Genomic DNA, 19,177 nt, shown 5'->3' with positions numbered 1-19,177 from the left:
TCATAACAACTGTGATTTCATTTCAAATGGAAAGAAACTACAACTTTTGATTTAATTACCTAAATTATCTAACCGAAACCCAGTGACTGATTATTTGAAGTAGTTTATTGTTCAAATACACCAAGTTAAGTTGCAAGCACTTTTATGACAAATATATACAGAAAAAAAGTACAGTAACACAGAACAGTGATTCAAACATTGAAAAGGGATATTTTCTCTAACACTCCAGAAGGGGCATTGCGAGTCCCCTTTAAACGTTCGTAGCGTACATTCAGAACAGGTGTTGTGTGCCTCTTCCTCCAAAAAAACAAAAGTACTGGAAAGCAATACATGCCTGGTAAAACTACAACTAAAAATGTCATGACTGTTGCATTTGGACCTGTTTCATACCATTTGTACATCAATATTTCACAGTCTCTGGGTAAAACAAAATGACAAGTTACAGCAGGCAAAATCTGACTGTTGGGACTGAATATCATTTTTTCATACTGAAACAAAAAAAAAGAGTAATCACCATCGAATTGTGCTCAATGCTCCGGGCATAGGACTGCCTTCAGTATGGCACGTTTGGTCCGTGTTAATGCTTTTAAGTTGTGACAAACAGAAGTAATTTTAGAAAAACATTTAAATTATTGTTGCTTTTTCTGTAGCAGGTGAACTGCTGGCGTGGTTGTAGTGTGCAATTAAGAACTCTTTACAGGAAATAGTCTGGAGTACGGCGAGTGACATGAGGCTCTCCACGGCGAGGCGCTGGGTCAAACTGAAGGCTGCACGAGAGGAAAGGGGTTGCACTTAGTACATGAACCAAAGAACACCAAAAGGCATCAAGGTACAGATTTACTACTTCAAGTCATTAGTGCTTTACAATAGCAAAAAAGGCAGTCACTTTAAAAGAAACGTTATGAAAAGTTTAGCAACAACTTCACATCAGCAAGTTGTGCAACAAATATCTGCTGCTGTTCTAAAGTGGGGCCATAATGCCGTTGCTGGTCTTGAAAAATTACTTTAATGTTTCATATGCTCCACATATTAGTTTCAATGAAAGTTGAAAATCAAAAGTCTATTTTATATTCAACATATTATTTGAGAATTTCCTGCAATGAAATCTTGTCTTGGTCAGTCTGCTGCACTCAACTCACCAAAAACACCAGAAAAGAAAAGGAAGATGATCTTGCAAGAAAAGAAAGCAATTTTAAAACAAGAGTTGTAAGTGTACATGGTTAAAAAAGCAAGGAAGGGGTTTTCCAAAATAGAACAGGGCCAGTAAGGAAGCATCACTGAAAAGGACTAATGAAAAAAAAAATCACAAGCAACCCAAAACCATCTATTTTCAGTCATATATTGTGCTGTAGCAACATTTCTAGAAGTTAATCTTATCTATTTTAAAACAGCTGAGTTTAAATAGCTGGCGATTATTAAAGATGCAATTACTTCACTTCTGAGCACATCAGTACCCTGTAGACCAGACTTCCCTGCTCAGACATTGCTCAACAGTTTTAATGAAGATTTTAAGTGCGGGGAGGACATTAAAGCACTTATACTAGTATCTGTATTTACATAATCAATATCGCTGCTTAATTTTAAAAATATTTTAAAGTTTCCACAAACCTGAAAAGTTTAAAACCTAGTTTGATATATATATTTACAAACTGCATGCAAGAGGTTTTCTTTTGAAAACAATAACCCTAAATTAGGCAATCAACAGGTTGATCTCTCTTCACAAGGTTTCAAGTCCTGAGACAAAGATAAATTAGTAACAGGAGTAAGATTCACAAACACTTCAGAGAAGCGGAGTTATTAAAAAACGCAGACACGGATTGTCAGTGTGAACCAAAAAGGACAAGATTGCTGATCTGAGCCAGAGCAGCATGATGGGTGATCCATTGGCTTCAGCAGCCCTGGACTAGGGAAGCCAAAGATTAGCCAGAGTGTCCTGATTGCTGTCCAGCACTTGGGTCAAGGTACCAGCGAGCAGCTAACACCTGGGGACTGCTACCTAGCACAAGTCAGTCGTCAAGATTTAAAAAGGATAGCGCTTGGGCAAACGTATCTTTTGGGGAGGGAGAGGGGAAGAGAAAGAAGGTGAGAAAGAGAGAAAGATTTGCATCTGGCGTTTATGTACTTCCCTCACTGCAGGTTCCCCAGTCAAAAAGACAGGAGGGTAAGATATTTCCACTCTTCCCCTCTATATTACTCTGTCATTCGTTGCTTAAAGATGCAGAACAACTAAAGGTGATTGCTTAATGACTGTCTCTCTTTCCCTCCCAGTTAAGACCTGGACATGCCTGGTATTGATCCTACATGAGAACTGTAAGCTTGAACCTGCATCACACTGGGGAGTCACTTTCCCATGACTGATCACATTCTCTGGCTATTATGCCCATTTTTACTTGATGTTTTGCACAAGTATCTACGGGGCTCATGGGGTTGACCTAATTACCAGATATAAAAGTGGGAAGCTTTTACCAGGTAAACATGTTAAATCTAGTGCTCAAAGATGGGAAGTTACTTAGAAAGTCTGTTTGATCTTCAAACCAAACATTTTTTCAGCTTCTGCTGTTTGCTAAAACTGGAGAAGTTTCACAGCAAAATTAAGATAGTGTTTTTAATGCATGCTCTGTTTGAAAGAATGTGTCTATGTAAAATATCCCTAAATTAGGATTCCATTATACTTACAAGGAATACTTCAGCGTGTCATCTAGCTCCATAATAGCGGCCTGGTTACCACAGCGATAACAGTAGTTTGGAGCACTGAATATTGTTACCACATTTCGATCATGGCACCAGTTGTATCCCTGGGATCAAAGAGATGGAAGATCTTTAACATCTTGCAAAACAGGATTATTATTCCTCATTCAAAAGATGATACAATAAAAGACCTAATTACTGTAATTAGGTCTTTGCTTGTTAAAGCTTTTCAGTTACAGTACCTGAATGATTCAGTGAATCCTTAAGAGTCCCATGATAACTCTTCACAAGTCTGCCAACTCATGTCATGCACAAAGTATGATTGAGGACACTAGAGGGGCTATTAATAAGTCATCTGTTTTACAACAGTTCAGCTAACTTCCGATAAAATACCAGGATCATACAGAATAGCAGAATACTTTGTACATTTTGAAAATGGTAGTGTACCTACACAAGCCATCAAAATTACACTGCTTTTTGAGAATACTCGTAATTCTCTCAGGTTTAGAAGGATAAGCTCCCATGTGTTGAAAAGAGTTTGCTATTACCACACAGGTGTAGCTTGCTTTTCCCATATTCAGGCACTACAATGGCAATATGCACAGATGGATTTCTAAGTCATAACCATCGACACTTTGCATTATGCACACTGTACAAGAAATCCAATTTATTAAAAAAATTCTAAAATCTAATGAAAGTGTAGTTTTTCTCCCCGAAAACTCAACTAGTTTGTTTCATGGCTTTAAATTATTAAGACAAATTCACATTTAGATCTGACAATTGGTTAACAGTATTTATATAGTGGGTTACACAGACCATGAAGAATCAATGTACCGTTCAAGAATGCCATCTGGTACAGCTGTCTGATAACAACAGCTATTTCCTCTTCCTAAATTCAATGTTAACTCTGGGGCATTACTATCCAAGATAACTAAGCCTGAACTCTTAAGTTAGGACTACAGAAACCACCAGCTATTTTATTTTTTAAAAAACACATGTCCTAGTATTATTACATTTCATGAGTCCAGTCTGGATTAAAGGATGAATACAAGATGTACAGGACTCGTAAACCTTAGCCACAAGGGTGACTGGAATTTTGTACACTATGGGTTCTCTGGTTGACTATCTGCTCACAACACTTCAAATAATTTCACTAAGCTTTTATGATTTTTCAGCAGCCTGTGCACCTGTTGGCTTGTCAGACCATACAACATGTTTAGGTATTAGAACGGCTTTATATAGATTCTAAAAAAGAACTTTACCAGAAGGCAAAGATAAAAAGGAAGGTATTGCTGAACATATTTATCTTTTTCAGCCAAATCAACCCAAGCATAGCTGCTCTCCTTTTTAAATAACAGCTTGATGCTCAATTAATTCAATTGCTATGATTTCAGCTTTTGATAGAGCCAGACTAGCTGCATTTAAATTGCCAGGGCAATTATCATCAGCTTCTACTTTATTTAAGATACATGGTTTTATTACAAGTCTCTACTAAACTAGGCTAATCCAGGAAAGGATATTTTTTAAACTAGTAGTTTGAGGGAAAAAGCATATAAATAGAATACTGACCTACTTAAATCTTAAAACTACAGTTTGAACTGTTCCATACCCCATTTAAGCACAGTGTAATTGTATTTTAGGTGTATTTTCCCATACCTCCATTACAAGCTGATGAGCCCGAGATACCAGAGTGAGTCCATTTGCATGGTTAAATGTTTCAGATATGTCTTGTCCAAAAGTGTACCCTGCACCTCGAGGAGAAATCCCCCAACCACCACGATCATCGGGATCCGACCACAGCAGATCACACATCGGACCCTGATCGAAAACAACAGTAAGCATAGGACTCGTACAGCTACACAGTCTTAATAAAATCTTGATCACATTACACATATTTCCTCTTCTCCCAGCAGCTTTTTAGTAAAATTAGAGTTTTAAACCTGTATATTTAAACAGTTGAACAAGAAGAAGTTAAGTGTAACTAAATCCAAATGCAAAAATACATTCAGTTCACACTACAGTTCGAGTATGTAACACTCAAAGCAATTTTCACATCACAATTGACAAGTTGAAAAATATCAATTTTAAAGCTCCCTGATGGCTCAGTTGGTTAAGGCACCAAGTAGCGAGCAATACACCAGGAAGGTCCCAAGTTCAATCCTTAGTCTGTGCCAAGTTAGCTGATCTCAGCCAGGGTGGTGTTAATGCCTCCGAACTAGAGAGGAAAATGAGCTGTTGTTCCTACTCCTAGTGATCGCTATTCATCGTGCGTGGACATTGAGGACAAATTTGGCTGTTTTGTCCCGTACTGTGTGTGTTTTTAAAAAAAAACGCTAGACCGCCAACATTCAACACATGTATAATGGCCATTTCTGCGAGTACCAGTCAGCACACATGGAAGTGCATGCCAATGTACAAGGAGTCAATGCCTTCAGGAAAGGAGGGAGGGAGGGAATGTATTGAAGAGAAAGTTAAAAACCAAAAAAAAATTAGGGAAAAAGCATAAACAGAAGAAACAGCACTACTATGCAGAAGAGGACCAGCTTTTCTCAGTCCCAGCACCTATCAGGCTTGACAGAAGAAACCCCAAAGGTCTGTCCGGGGATCCGTGGTACTTTTAACATATATTAATAACTTAAACAAAAGCATATTAAGCAAATGTTCAAATTTTCAGATGACACCGAAGAGGAGGCAGGGCAAATAACGAGGAACAATGCAACCCGAATGATATTTTAGGTGACTAAGCCAATGGGTGACAGATGTAATTCAATGCAGATAAGTCTTGGTATGAGAACAAGGAACCAAACATGGTGTGTATTTTTTTTTTTATTCGTTCACGGGATGTGGGCGTCGCTGGCAAGGCCGGCATTTATTGCCCATCCCTAATTGCCCTCGAGAAGGTGGTGGTGAGTATGTAAACAGTAGTGCAGTTTACAGTGTATGCGTCACTAATAGTGTAAAAGTTAATGGAGTTATATCTGTAGTATTAAAACAAGGCCAATGCAGTGCCAAGTTACCTTTAACAGTAGGAAAGAGTATACATCAAACAAGAGGTTATACTGCTATTGTGTAAAGTATTGATTGGACCCCATCTGGAGCACTGTGTGCAGTTTTGGTCACTTAATCATAGAATAGATATTGTTGCCTCTGAGAGGGTAGGGATAAGCAACAAAGATGATCCGAGATTCAGGAATTTAGGTTATGATGAAAGGTAAGGAAAATTGGCCTGTTATCTTTCCAAAAAGCAGGCCTTGAGGTGCTCATCTACTAGGTTTCAAAGTTACGAAGGGAATTAAAATTGATCCAAGCAAATTGCTCACAGGAGTTAAAAATTAGGAAGTTAGGAGCAGGAATAATTATATGGAACTTTTTTCCAGACAAATGGCAATAGATTTCTGGAATAATTAACAAGGGCGGGCCTCATCAGCAGATTTTCTAAGTAGGTACAAGTGACAACTAGAGGAGCTTCTGGGACTTAAGCACGCAGTAAAAGCTGGGCAGCTGGGGTGGATCTATCAAAAGGTATGAATTATTGGGCCTAACAACCATTTCCTGTTCCTGATCACTACTGCACATTCTACTATTAAATATAATTAACTAACAATGTACACAGCACTGAAGGTTATTGCCTTTCTAAGAAAAAGTGAATCTTTTACTGCAGTGTCACCTGTCTAATATCTGTTGTGTAATATTTGTACTAGATATGGAGAAAAAAAATCAATCCAAGCATTTGCCCATCAGACAATATCTTTAAATGGGACCAGTAAATTTATATTGATAAATTATTGTACACTGACATTTTGGTTTGACTACAGCAAACAGCAGAGGGCAATTAGACCTGCCCGAATTCAATAAACTTCTAAAAGTAAAATAGATACAAAGCATTTAGTGTTTAAATTCCCCGAGAGAATACGAAATGGCACATTGTGCAGTGGCAGACATGCTGCAACGGCGTTTGCAACATTCCAGAGAACACCATGATAGTCCCTCCCCTCAACTCAACTCCAAAACTGTAGCACTGTCAACTCAGCACTTTCTGCACTGATTATTAAAGTGAATGTTGCCATCCATTACAAGTGTAAGCTATAAACACTGAGCCAAAGGCAATCAGGATGCATAATTTGTCAACCATTCCGAGACCCAGAGTGCTCTTATGTTTCCCTTTCTTGCACCACTTCAAAAAAACATTACTGAATCAGTGAAAGTCATGCAGCACAGCAGGAAGCTCACCTCATGTGGCACCTCCTGCAGACGATCCAAGGCTCGAATATGATCCAACGTGTCTATAGATGGAGAGAGGCCGCCATGCAGACAGAATATCTGTGGACACCAAGTCATCAATAAGTGAAAATAGTATTCATATGAACAGGGTACACTGAAAAATCCTACAGAGCTGTTTCAAATACTTTCAAAAAGGTATACAATATGTACTACAAACATGTCCTTAAATCCCTTTAAAGGCTGCAGAATAAATTGGTTTTCCCAAACTCTGTTTATTTAATTAATTTTGATTGAAAGTTTGAAATAAGTTGCATGTGCCATCTATTAAAAGTTCAACAGCTCATCTTTTAATTGTCCTTTTTAATCCTTCTTGATTTTACTGTGTACGGTAATCAGGAGGAAACATGTACACAAATAGTAATTTCCAGGAAACGTCAAGCCTCCAGGCTGATTTATTCACTATCCTTTAACAGCAACAGGAGTTGGGGCCTGTCTCATGAGGTAACTCCAAGCTTAGACGATGTCCAGGAGAACCTTTAGTTGAATCTTCCACTTGTGTGGGTAAACTGCCAACCAACTCAGGGCATTGGCTGTTCTGTTGTCTGCTCCTGTTAAGTGGTGAGTCAAGAGCTTAGACTCCCTGGTACCTATGCCTGGGTTCAATCATCACCTTGTCTCGACACAGGCAGAGACCTAGTCCTGCCCTGTTTGATACAGTGGTGTACTTTTACACTGTCCTTGGACTCACTGATTTTCCATGCACCATTTGGCTGTTGCTGTTTCTATTTTCCTATTAGAAGGCCTCAAAGGCCTTGCATTTAAATTTTACCATTGACAAAGTATGGCCAAAATTGAGTCATGGCAGAACAGAGGGACTTGAATGTCACCAAGGATGACAACAGACGCTTGTAACAGCTGACCCATCCACCCTCCCTTCCTGGCTGCCACGCTGGCTGACATTATAAGTGATTCCCTCTCCTCAGGAACAAAACTCCATCAACCCCCACTCAAAAAACCAACCCTCAGCCACTCTGTCCTTGAAAACAAGTGCTCCATCTCCAACTATCCTTTCCTCTCAAATCCTTGAATGACACCTGTCAAATCCGTGAATCTCTTTGCCACAACTCCATGTTTGAATCTCTCCAATCAGAGCGCCTTCTTCCACTTCCATAACAGCGCTTGCTTCTGTTCATATGAAACCTTTATCCATGTTTTTGTCACCCCCAGACTCAACTATTCCAATGCTCTCCCATCATCCACCCACCATAAACTTCAAACTCTGCAAAAAAAAACTTTGCAGCACCAAGTCCCGCTCACCCATCACCTGTCCTTACTAACCTACATCAGCTCCTGGTCCCATAATGCCTCCAATTTAAAATTCTCATCCTTGTGTTTAAATCCCTTTATGGGCTTGTCCCTCTCTGTCTCTGTACCCTCCCCCGAACTCTCCACTCCCCAGAATTTGGTCTCCTGTGCATCCTCCTCATTGGCGGCCATGCTTTCAGCCATGTAGGCCCTACACACTGGAATTACCTCCCTAAACGGCTTCATCTCTCCTCTTTTAAGACCGTCCTTAAAACCCACCTCCTTGACCCAGCTTTTGGTCACCCGTCCTAATCCAGCTCGAGAGGCCGGATGGCCTACTCCTGCTCCTATTTCTTTTCTTATGTTCTTTGGCTCAGCACCCATTTTTATCTAATTAAGCCTCTATGAAGTGCCTTGGGTCTTTCTACATTAAATGAGTTATATAAATCTAAGTGTTGTAAGGGCTACAATTGGCTAAAATCCATATGATGAATTCAACTGATCTAAACCAACCAAGGGCTTACAAGAACAGATTTCTTGTGATATGCAATTATCTGCACCCTTCCTAGGAATTAGTTACACTACTGCTTAACCATTAGATACATCAGAACAGTCGATAACTATTTACTCTATTAAAAATGGTTAAGATAAAACATAGCAGCTAGAAGTGAAGAGTTTAAAATTAAGAAGCATTTTAGGGGAATGGTACACCAGACATTCCCGTACTGGCTCCCTTGCTTTGGCAGCAAGGACAGGAGGCACTTAACCCGATGGCAGATCTCAAGATTCCCATGAAAATCTATGCCATTAGAATTATGGAGACTGGGACCTCTGTATTTGAGTGCGCTATTGACAGTAGGAGAAAAGCACGTCTGATGTCCACAGCACTCTCAAGGTAAAAGTGCTTCGAGTCAGGCCATTAAGCGGGCTTTGAATATGGGGAAACCACTTCATGAAACCTAAAAAAGAGAAATAGACAAGAAAACATTCTACTCACTTGACCATCCACTAAGGCTGTCAACGGGAGATAATCGAATAGATCTGTAAAGTACTTCCAAACACTAGCATTCCCATATTTTCTTAAGCATTCATCGTAAAACCCATATACTTGTGTGATCTGTCTGCTTTCGTGGTTCCCTCGTAATATTGTGATACGTTCCAGATAACGAACCTATATTTAAAGAAATGCAGCAATTAATTTTCTGCAGCAATGTTCCCAATGGCTGCATGTTAGAACAAGGTATAACAGCACCCAAGCAAGTTTTATTAGTACTTCAAACAAGTCTGTGAGAACTCGCCAGTTAGGCCAGGTGAGCACTCACCAGGGCAGTGACGCCAGGTGCAAAATGCATAACACAAGGCAGCCTACTATAAGCATTGAAAGGAAATATCATACCTTTAGTGCTACGAGTAGTGAGACAGTTTCAACTGAGTAGTAACCTCTGTCAACATAATCTCCCATGAAAAGGTAATTGGTGTCTGGAGATTTGCCCCCAATTCTGAACAGCTCCATGAGATCATGAAACTGTCCATGGACATCACCACACACTGTGACGGGACATCGCACCTCCTGTACATTTGACTCTTTTGTAAGAATTTCTTTAGCCTACAGAAGCAAAAAGAAAGGAAGTTTAAGTTACTAAAGTCAGGAAGACTTGATGAGCTTTTAATAGTCCTATGTTAAAGCTAATTATTACATCACACAAATAGTTCCTCTAGCACATCTCAAAAAACCACAAACTAAAGCAACATGCTATTCCAATTACATCTTAGAGGACTATGCTTGGTGCATTTCCACTTCTGTGGAATCTAGTAACCACAACGCCCTTTTAAAAGGAAACAAAAACTGTTGGTGGCATGAGAATACATTCACTTTTGAGCAGATTATGAGCAGTACAGCCGACATGAATGACCGTAAAAGCATCTTGTCATCCAATATATACCAGTCTTAATGGAGACAGTGGTTTGGTGATACGATATTGTAGCTTCTCCAATAAATTAGACAGATGAAATCAACACAATACCATGTAACTGCTACAAATCAGCAACAGACAACAAAGAGGAACCATTTTGGAACTTACACCAGAATTTTAAAATAATTGAGGTATGTTATATCCAATTCTTCAATAGTTGCCAGGTCCCAAAGCGGGCAAGTAGGAGATGTGGAGGGGGGGGGGGGGGGGGGGGAAGGAGAAGGAAAAGAGGAAGTCAGTGAACCCGTTCCTTCCATTGCATAGCACAGGATATTGATGCTCCAACAAGCTATCACACCTAAAGCAGGATTTTGTATTGGGATATTAGTGCTAGGGAAAATGGAAAACTTTCCATTTAAGGAATCTAGGGCTGATATAGCAGTTAAGTGCAGCGTAAAGCTCCCTCTCTATCCAAACAATATGCTTCAGCACAACCTCAGAAGAGCATCTCCACTGCAATGATATTTTTCCATTTCTTAAACAAGACGTCCTGTGGCTTCTGGGAGAAATGTTCCAAATCATGGGCGGCTTAGGCTGGAGGCTGCCCTAACCCATTTTGTAAGATAGATATAGAGGCAGGGCACTAAGCTCATTCATCCAGAAAGATGTTATTTAAGCTGTTTCCAGCTGTTTCTTAAATAACACAGACCAGGGTTTTTAACCTCCATTTCTCTATTCAACGTGCTGATCATCCTGTGTGAAAATATTCCTTACATCAGTCCTAAATTTGCAGTTTACAAGTGAACCTGCATGCCCTTGCCCTGATGTCACAGTTTAGTTTGAAGTAAAGTTCCGGAGTTACTTTTCTATACTGATTATCGTATTACACCTATACAAGGTCACCTTTCAAGGCTGAAATGGCAGGGAATTTGGGATTTAAAAGATTGAGCTCTCATGGCTGGGAAGGTTTGATGGGCCAAATGGCTTACCCCTATTCCTAAAAGCCCAACTTGCTCCAATCTTTTCTCAACATAGTCATTGGACTCAAGAGTTCAGCAGACAAAAGGGATTTCCATCCCTTTTGGGTTGGATTTGAACCCAATTTCCTGAGCCGAAAAGCCAGTGTCAAAACCACTGTATCATTCAGATGTGTTATTCTTATTTGTATACATAATAACCTGCACAACAAACATTGCCTATATGCCAATACTGTCACTAAGATTTCAGTGAAGCATCAGGATGGTCACGTGAGATTTTGTACTGTGCCCACACATTAGGGTAAAAGGGTTCCAGCAGGCACTGAGGCCATATGCCCCTGACTGAGATCAGTTAACTGCATACATATTGGGGGTAAACCTGTCACTGATGGCTGCAGAGGCAGGAGCAATTTGAGGTGATGGATTAAGAGTATTGCACTTTCAATGGCTCAGCTGATCATGGCTGTAAGTAGCAGAGCCTGTGCTGTCAGACTGCTTGTCTGACATCCAGTCATGGATGAACTACAATTTCCTCCAGCTAAACATTGGGAAAACTGAAGCCAGTGTCTTTGGCCCCGCCACAAAGTCCATATCTTTGCCACTGTTTCTAGCCCGCCTCTCCGGTCACAGTCTCAGGCTGAGCCAGACTGTTTGCAACCTCGGCGTCCTATTTGACCCTGAGCTGAGCCTCCAACCCCATATCCTCTTCATCACAAAGACCACCTCCTTTAATCTCCATAACGTCACCTGCCTCAGCCCATCCGATGCTGAAACCCTCATCCATGCTTTTGTCACCGCCAGATTTGATTATTCCGATGCACTTCTGGCCAGCCTCCCATCATCCATCCTCGGTAAATTTCAGACCATCAAATACTCTGCTGCCCATATCCTATTTCGCTCACCCATCACCACTGTCCTTGTTGGCTCCCGGCCCCCGAAAGCCTCTAATTTAAAATTCTCATTCTTGTGTTTAAATTCCTTTACGACCTTGAGCTGTACTCAAAAGCAGAGTTAAAATACTGTTAGTGCTAATTCTCTGACCCACGCCCCCTCCAAGTGTAGGGCCAGTGAATTTATCCTATTGTGAAATTAACCCCTCTTAGCCACTCCAGGCCTTACTCTCATTGTGCAACGGTTCACAGGTAATAGCAGTCGTCCAGTACATCACCCAAGTGATCATTTTCCATATGTGAGCTTAGGTGGTGAGTGTTGGCAGTCTATTTGAACACTGTGAATCAAGCCAAGCCTGATCCAGTCCTCACCCAACGTCCACACATATGTTCCAATGATTCCCGGATAGCTATCAGAATTGAGAACCCTGGCCAACTTTTCTAGTTTCTAGCCAAGAGGCACGGAGATCAATTACTGTCTGTGATCAGCTACCTCAGCACGGACAGGAAATTGAACCCAGGTACTTCTGGTCCTTATAGCTTGGCACTGTACCTACCACAGAGTATTTAGCCATTAGGGAGTTCAAGAATGAAAATGTCACATGACCACCAGTACACTTTACTAAAATCCTGTTGACAACACCATGGCCAATCAATTATCCCATCATTTCTGCCTACTCACTGATGGAATTAAAGTTCCTTGACAGTTCTAAGATTGTTAAGTGAAGTTTGGATGGTCTGAATCCAGTTCCAGTAAACAGGACAACATAGCACAAACTGCCCATATAAATAGGGTTGCAAATTAATTTTTGAAGAGCCAGAAGGATGGGTGATTGGAGCAGGAAACAAATGTCACTACTCCAGTGAAGGCAGGGATGCACTTGAGGCATTGTGATTAACACATTTTTGAGGCAGTCCAGAGGAAACTATATCATACATAATGCAACCCAGGAGTTCTTGATGCTGACACTGGGATACAAAGTAGAAAATGTTCAACTCCTAGCACCAATATCCCTCCTGTTCAGTCTGAAAAGCACAAAATGTTAGCCTGCAGGTGAAATTTATCCCAATCTGAATCAGAATTCTTCACATGGAATTAATTTTTCTAAGTCCCCCTCTGCCAATATGAAGTAAACTGCAATTGAGTTGAGCTCCACCTGATATACACCAGATATGGGGAGAGGGTCAATTTTGAAGTATAGTCAAATGCATGCATGTGAAAAAGATGCATCATTGGCCTCCATTTCCTGCAACCCCCTAAATACTCAAATTCTACATTCAACTCTGGATTCACCCCTAAGTAACTCCATCAGTGAGCAGTGATCATTTGAGCAGTTCCAACCAGGCTATAATACCAGAGCAGAATATGAAATACACCCCATCAGTAGCTCTGTACAAACCTGCTCTAGTTTTCCTGTGATATACACCATATAGCACATGAATTTAATTCTACTGTTGCCTATCTGATGTATTCAGCATCTAAATTTTCTCTGAACAGATGCATGGATAACATCTTGAAATGTAAATGATACTGGTATCTCCACAAACACAATGCCAGGCAGGGGTGCTTAACTAGACTGTGCAATGTCTGAAATGCTTACTCACTCCCGTTATGGGACAAACACGGGAACTTTATTTAGGGATACTATCAGGATCAGTTGCCACTGTCAATGTTGGGGTCACCATTCAATCTACATGACCCCTTCATCTCCCACCGCTTTTGGAAAGTAACAGTTGGCCACCGTTCAACATTATCCTCCTAACTGGCAGGTAGAACACTTCACTGTAAGTGCTCCTGGACCATGTAAACTCATAAGAACATAAGAAATAGGAGCAGGAGTAGGCCATCCGGCCACTCGAGCCTGCCCCACCATTCAACAAAATAATGGCTGATCTTCTACCTCAACGCCATTTTCCTGCACTATCCCCATATCCCTTGATGCCTTTAATATCTAGAAATCTATTGGTCTCTGTTTTGAATGTACTCAATGACTGAGCCTCCACAGCCCTCTGGGGTAGAGAATTCCAAAGATTCACCACCCTCCGAGTGAAGAAATTTCTCCTCATCTCAGTCCTAAATAGCCTACCTCTTATTCTGAGACTGTGACCCCTGGTTCTAGACTCTCCAGCCAGGGGAAACATCCTCCCTGCATCTACATTCAGCTCCCTGGAATCAACTGAAAAGTACTGTTAACCTGATCAGTAATGACATAAGCAAACCATGTTCCCTGAAAAATGTAAACAAATTAACTGCTCATACGACTGCCTGGTTTTACCTAGGATTTAGCTACAGCAGGCTACTCTAATGGCTTCCAGCTGGCCATGACTTGTTTTTAGAGGGGGTGTTTGCCCATGTTTCAGCCATGAAGTGAGAGAAGATCTCATGCTGTGTCCTGAATGAATAAAATAAAAGGGACCACATAGTGGTTGCGAATGAGATGATTTACAAGCCCTGCAATTACAAAATCTAAAATTGCTACTTCACTTTATGTGCAGCTTTAAATAGCAGCTTAAAAACCACCAATAAAATTGTAGGTTTTGCAGGAACCCTTACTATGGGCGGCAATGCCTTAGAGTTGACTAAACTTGTTTTTGCTTGGCGTAGAATGCAGTAATTCTAAAACAATGCAGTAAAACCAAAATCAAAAAGGTTCAAAGCAGGCAAGATATTCAGTTACAGAATTTCTGTGTTGATACACACTGATGTATTCCTCAAGTCAACCTGGCTTTCCTGTATGTATACACCTCCAGTTGGCTGGTCTGGATTTTGGCATGTTAAAGAAACTGCTGTAGCATGTGAACACCATAATATTATATAGATCCTTAGCATGTGATTATATGTACCTAAACAGATTCAAAGAGCTGCTCTACCGTCGGTATCATGGTCTCTTCCAATATTTTTATTCTGTTATACAATCCCCCACCCCCCACCCGAGAATACAGTGCCTTCTGGCTTAATTGATATCTGGGTCAATCAACAAAGCAATTTTCACCATCAGAAATATCCTATATTGGATTTTGTAGAGTTATTTTTTTCTAGAAGAAAAGGCCCACTTTTCTGGTACTGTGTTGGTAACAAGGCTCAGTTATAGTCTCCTGAATGGACTAAGTATTTTCCTACTGACGGTCGCAAACAAGCAAAAGCTTTCTCTTCAAAAATATTTTAATTGCAAAATATCAGCCTCTTATTACAGTTTCTCCTGATTATAAATACTGGCTCTAAACACATTCTCTATAGACCAAAAATAGGCGTCAACCCTGTCATGCAGTATGATACCACACCACATCCTGGACGATTGACAAATAAGCTGAACAAAGCAGTGAGGATTTAATGTCCCAACAGTTACATGAATGTCACTGCAATTGTTTTTAGCTGCAAATTATTTGGATGAATTTAATGTAAAAACTTGGGACAATAAACACAAGATAACACACTCCAAAATATATGTCCATAGACACGCAGATTAAGCTTCTGTGACAAAAATACTTATTCACTGGTAGTAACATCACCCAGTCTTCCACTCGAAACTGCAGTCCTTTCTCAGACCAAAAACAGTCACGACACTAAATACCACTGCATCGTGGAGTGATAGTTTTCACCTGTAATTTTCGACATGACAGGCTACTCATCTCAGTCAGGCCAATCAGAGATGGGGGACTAGTTTTTCTGCCCATTGACTATGACCACGTACAAATCTACCGTCTGATGCTTTCTCAGGTGAGGGGATTTAAGAACTGTCACTCTCTGAACTCCTAGTGCTGAGCACAGAACTGCAGAGGCCTAGAAGTAGGTCACATAGCCACTGGCTTGGTAGTGGGCAGCAAACGACCTAGACAGAAGTTCTGAATACTATAAATATTAACATGGTATAAAGCCAGCATTACACATTGGTCAAAACAAATTGTATCATTCTTCAGCGAAGCAAACTGAGTTGTAGAATAAAAATGTATCAAAAGACAAAACAGAACAATATAGCACAGATGTGGACTTATTCATACAGCCAATATCCAGTCTAAACTCTGCCTACAATTGGAGGTACAAGGACAGGATTGCAGGAGTGCCTCGAACCATTTAGAAAAAAGTAGGGATAAAAGCTACCCTGCCAACCAATGAAACAAGTCTGGGAGAAGGGGAAACACTGGTCAAACAGAAATCACTGTCCAGAGAATCATAAAAACAACATCCTACCATCCAGTGATAAAACACACTACACTTCAACATCTACATGAATACTTGTATCTTATGGTGTTATAGTAACTGGGAAAACGACTTGGCTGTTTCTCACAAACAGCACCTGGACAACTAGTTTCTTAGAATTTACAGTCAGGGGACTTGCTCAAACATCTGTCCTTTCACCTCTGGGTTTGAATCCATCCAGACTAACTGGATGAAGTGTTTTATATGGGCTATCTCAACTTAGTTCCCAGTAATGTGGACCTATGGCACAAAACTACCCATAATTTGGCACAATTTATTTTATCGACTGGGTCCAACTAACTTTTTGCTCCTCCCATTCCTCCTTTAATAGTTGTAGTTTATAGTCAGGCTCATCATTACAAAGTATTTTCAATGAATTAATGGCAGTGATTCAGTGGATGGAAAATAAGGTCAAATCAATAACAGGAAAACAAGAAACTAGATACACAGAGTAAATGATACCCAAAATAAATACAAGTTACAAATCATGTGGCTTTAAAAACAAATGACCTTAAGCACTATGGAATTCTAAATAGAAACCAGAAAAATTACACTCATTTAAGCTTTTACCGCAATTCCATTATTACAATCTCAATCCCAAGATGAAGGGAACAATGATTCATATTGATAAATATAGCAACTAAAGCTAAAATCCTCCATTATAACATTTTCTAGCAAAAAAGCAGATCAATGTCCAACTGACTAATTGACTTCCCATCAGCAATTGCACATTTCTGTTAAGAATAGGACAAGTCGTGTGCAAACTATGAGATGTGTAATTCAATATAGCGACATGATGGTGAAAGAGTCAGCATTAACCCTTAATCTTTATAAATCACTGGTTAGGCCTCAGTTGGAGTAATATGTCCAATTCTGGGCACCACACTTTAGGAAGGATGTCAAGCCCTCAGAGAGGGTACAGAAGAGATTTACGAGGATGGTAACAGGGATGAGGGACTTCAGTTATTTGAAGGGATTGAAGAAGCTGGGATTGTTCTCCTTGGAGCAGAGAAGGTTTAATAGCGAATTAATAGAGGTGTTCAAAATTATGAAAGTTTTGGTAGAGTAGATAGGGAGAAACTGTTTCCACTGGCAGGAGGATCACTAACCAGAGGACACAGAGTTAAGATAAAAGAACCAGAGGAGAAATGACTTTACACAACAAGTTATGATGATCTGGAATGCACTGCCTGAAATGGTAGTGGAATCAGAGTCAATAGTAACTTTCAAAAGGGAATTGGATATATACTTAAAAAGGAAAAAAAAGTGGGGAAGGAGCAGGGGAGGGGGATTACTTGGATAATTCTCTCAAAGAGCAGTCATGATGGGTCCAACGGCCTCCTGTGCTGTATGATCCTATGATTGTAACCAGCAGCAGACTTTATTGTACATTCAAATAGATTTTCAAGACTTAAAACATGCAAACGGCATGAGAAAACAAGAGCAAAATACTGCGGATGCTGGAGATCTGAAATAAACACAGAAAATGCTGGAGAAGCTCAGCAAGTCGGGCAGCATCTGTGAAGAAAGTGTTAACGTTTCAGGTCGAAGACCTTTCATCAGAACTGATGCTGGCACAGATGCTGCCTGACTTGCTAAGCTTCTCCAGCATTTTCTATGTTCATTTTATGAGACAACAAGATGTGGCTGCAGTAGATTTTGTACACAGCAAAGGCTGCAATCTCCAGTATGAGGAAGTGGCCCTGTATCGAAATAAACCCTTCGCTGGAGAGGGACGCAGACATCAGACTGCACCATTTTACCAGATCTGATTTAACATAACGCAGGCCCGACGCTCCGCGAACGAGGGGTTCAGGCGGGCTGAGAATGGATTAAAAGGTCCGCTTCGCCACCCCCCGCGGGGTCTGCCTCTTGCCCGGAAACGGCTCAGCACCGGCACCGGAAATGCCTCCCACAAGGAAGGGAGGTGGAGGGAGGGAAAGGAGAGACATCGGGTTACAGTATTTGGCAGCCGGAACCGGCCGGGCCTCGCCGCCCTATAGCGCAGTATTTGGCAGGGCAAACGCGGCCTACCAGCAAACCCGGGGGGGGGGGGGGGGGGAGGGAAAGGGAGAGGGGCTCGCACAAACACTACACAGATACCGGCCGGTGGAGGCCGGGTGAAGCCCCGGGCCTCGATTCATTCACCACCCTCCCTTAGCAGCCGCTCACCTTCTCACACAAGGTCCGCACTTGGTTCTCGTTCAGTTGCTTGCACTCGTTCAGCTGCTCGATCCATTGGTCCAGCTCCTTCGTGAACGCCTTATTCTCCATAACTGCCGGGCGCGGTTTATTTATTTTTTAATTAGAAGGAAACCGGGGTTTAAAATTTAATAATAAATAAGTTAGATGGATTCAGAACCCCTGAGGAGCTCGACGCCGTCCGTCACTCTGTGTGTGTGTGTGTGTGTTTGATGGAAAAGAGGAGGGGGGGGGGGGGGAGGGGAGAGAGAACCAGCGTGCGAGGGCGTGGTGCGCGCACGCACTGCACGTACATCACCCCCCGCGCGCGCGCGCGCGCTCTGGAGGGATGGGTGGGTGGGTGGGAAAAGGCGCGCGCGCTCTCGAGGGGTGGGTGGGAGGCGCGCGCCCGCGCTCTCTCACGCGCTGCGGTCGGTTGGAAAGCAGATTTGAAAATGACAGGTGGGCGCGCGAGCACGATCCGTTGTTTCCTCGCGCGGTCTCCTGACGTCAGCGCACCGGCATTCGCGCCCGTTTTGCTCTCGCCGCTCGCGCGCACACACACAGACCCGCCCCCTCCAGTACCACGTGTCGCTCAGCGCCTTTTCTCCCTCCCCCGACAGCGCCGCCTGCAGCCAGGAAGACAACACATCCTCTGTAGCATCATTCATTTCCCCCCCCCCGCCCCCCCACTCTTACCCATTACCAGATTTTCAACCAATTGTTGACTGGTTCCCCTTTTTAGAATCATAGAACACAAAGGGAGGCCATTTGGCCCATGATGCCCATGCCGGCTCTTCGAAA

The 19,177-nt window shown here is 41.6% G+C and overlaps 1 protein-coding gene across 1 annotated transcript; it reads right to left on the bottom strand.

Annotated features, from left to right (window-relative positions):
* Nucleotides 1-87: 87 nt before the first annotated feature.
* On the bottom strand, nucleotides 88-18,632 carry ppp2cb (protein phosphatase 2, catalytic subunit, beta isozyme). The gene is made up of 7 exons (XM_067994416.1): nucleotides 18,365-18,632; nucleotides 9,611-9,820; nucleotides 9,212-9,385; nucleotides 6,919-7,008; nucleotides 4,345-4,506; nucleotides 2,677-2,795; nucleotides 88-767 (listed from the first exon to the last, which is right to left on the bottom strand). The coding sequence occupies exons 1-7, from the start codon at nucleotides 18,464-18,466 to the stop codon at nucleotides 695-697; spliced, it is 930 nt and encodes a 309-aa protein (XP_067850517.1). The 5' UTR covers nucleotides 18,467-18,632; the 3' UTR covers nucleotides 88-694.
* Nucleotides 18,633-19,177: the final 545 nt, after the last annotated feature.

The sequence above is a fragment of the Heptranchias perlo genome, chromosome 1 (assembly GCF_035084215.1).
Source record: "Heptranchias perlo isolate sHepPer1 chromosome 1, sHepPer1.hap1, whole genome shotgun sequence".
Classification (NCBI taxonomy): Eukaryota; Metazoa; Chordata; class Chondrichthyes; order Hexanchiformes; family Hexanchidae; genus Heptranchias; species Heptranchias perlo.
The sequence above is the reverse complement of the archived record's forward strand: the minus strand, read 5'-3'. Positions and strand labels throughout refer to the sequence as shown.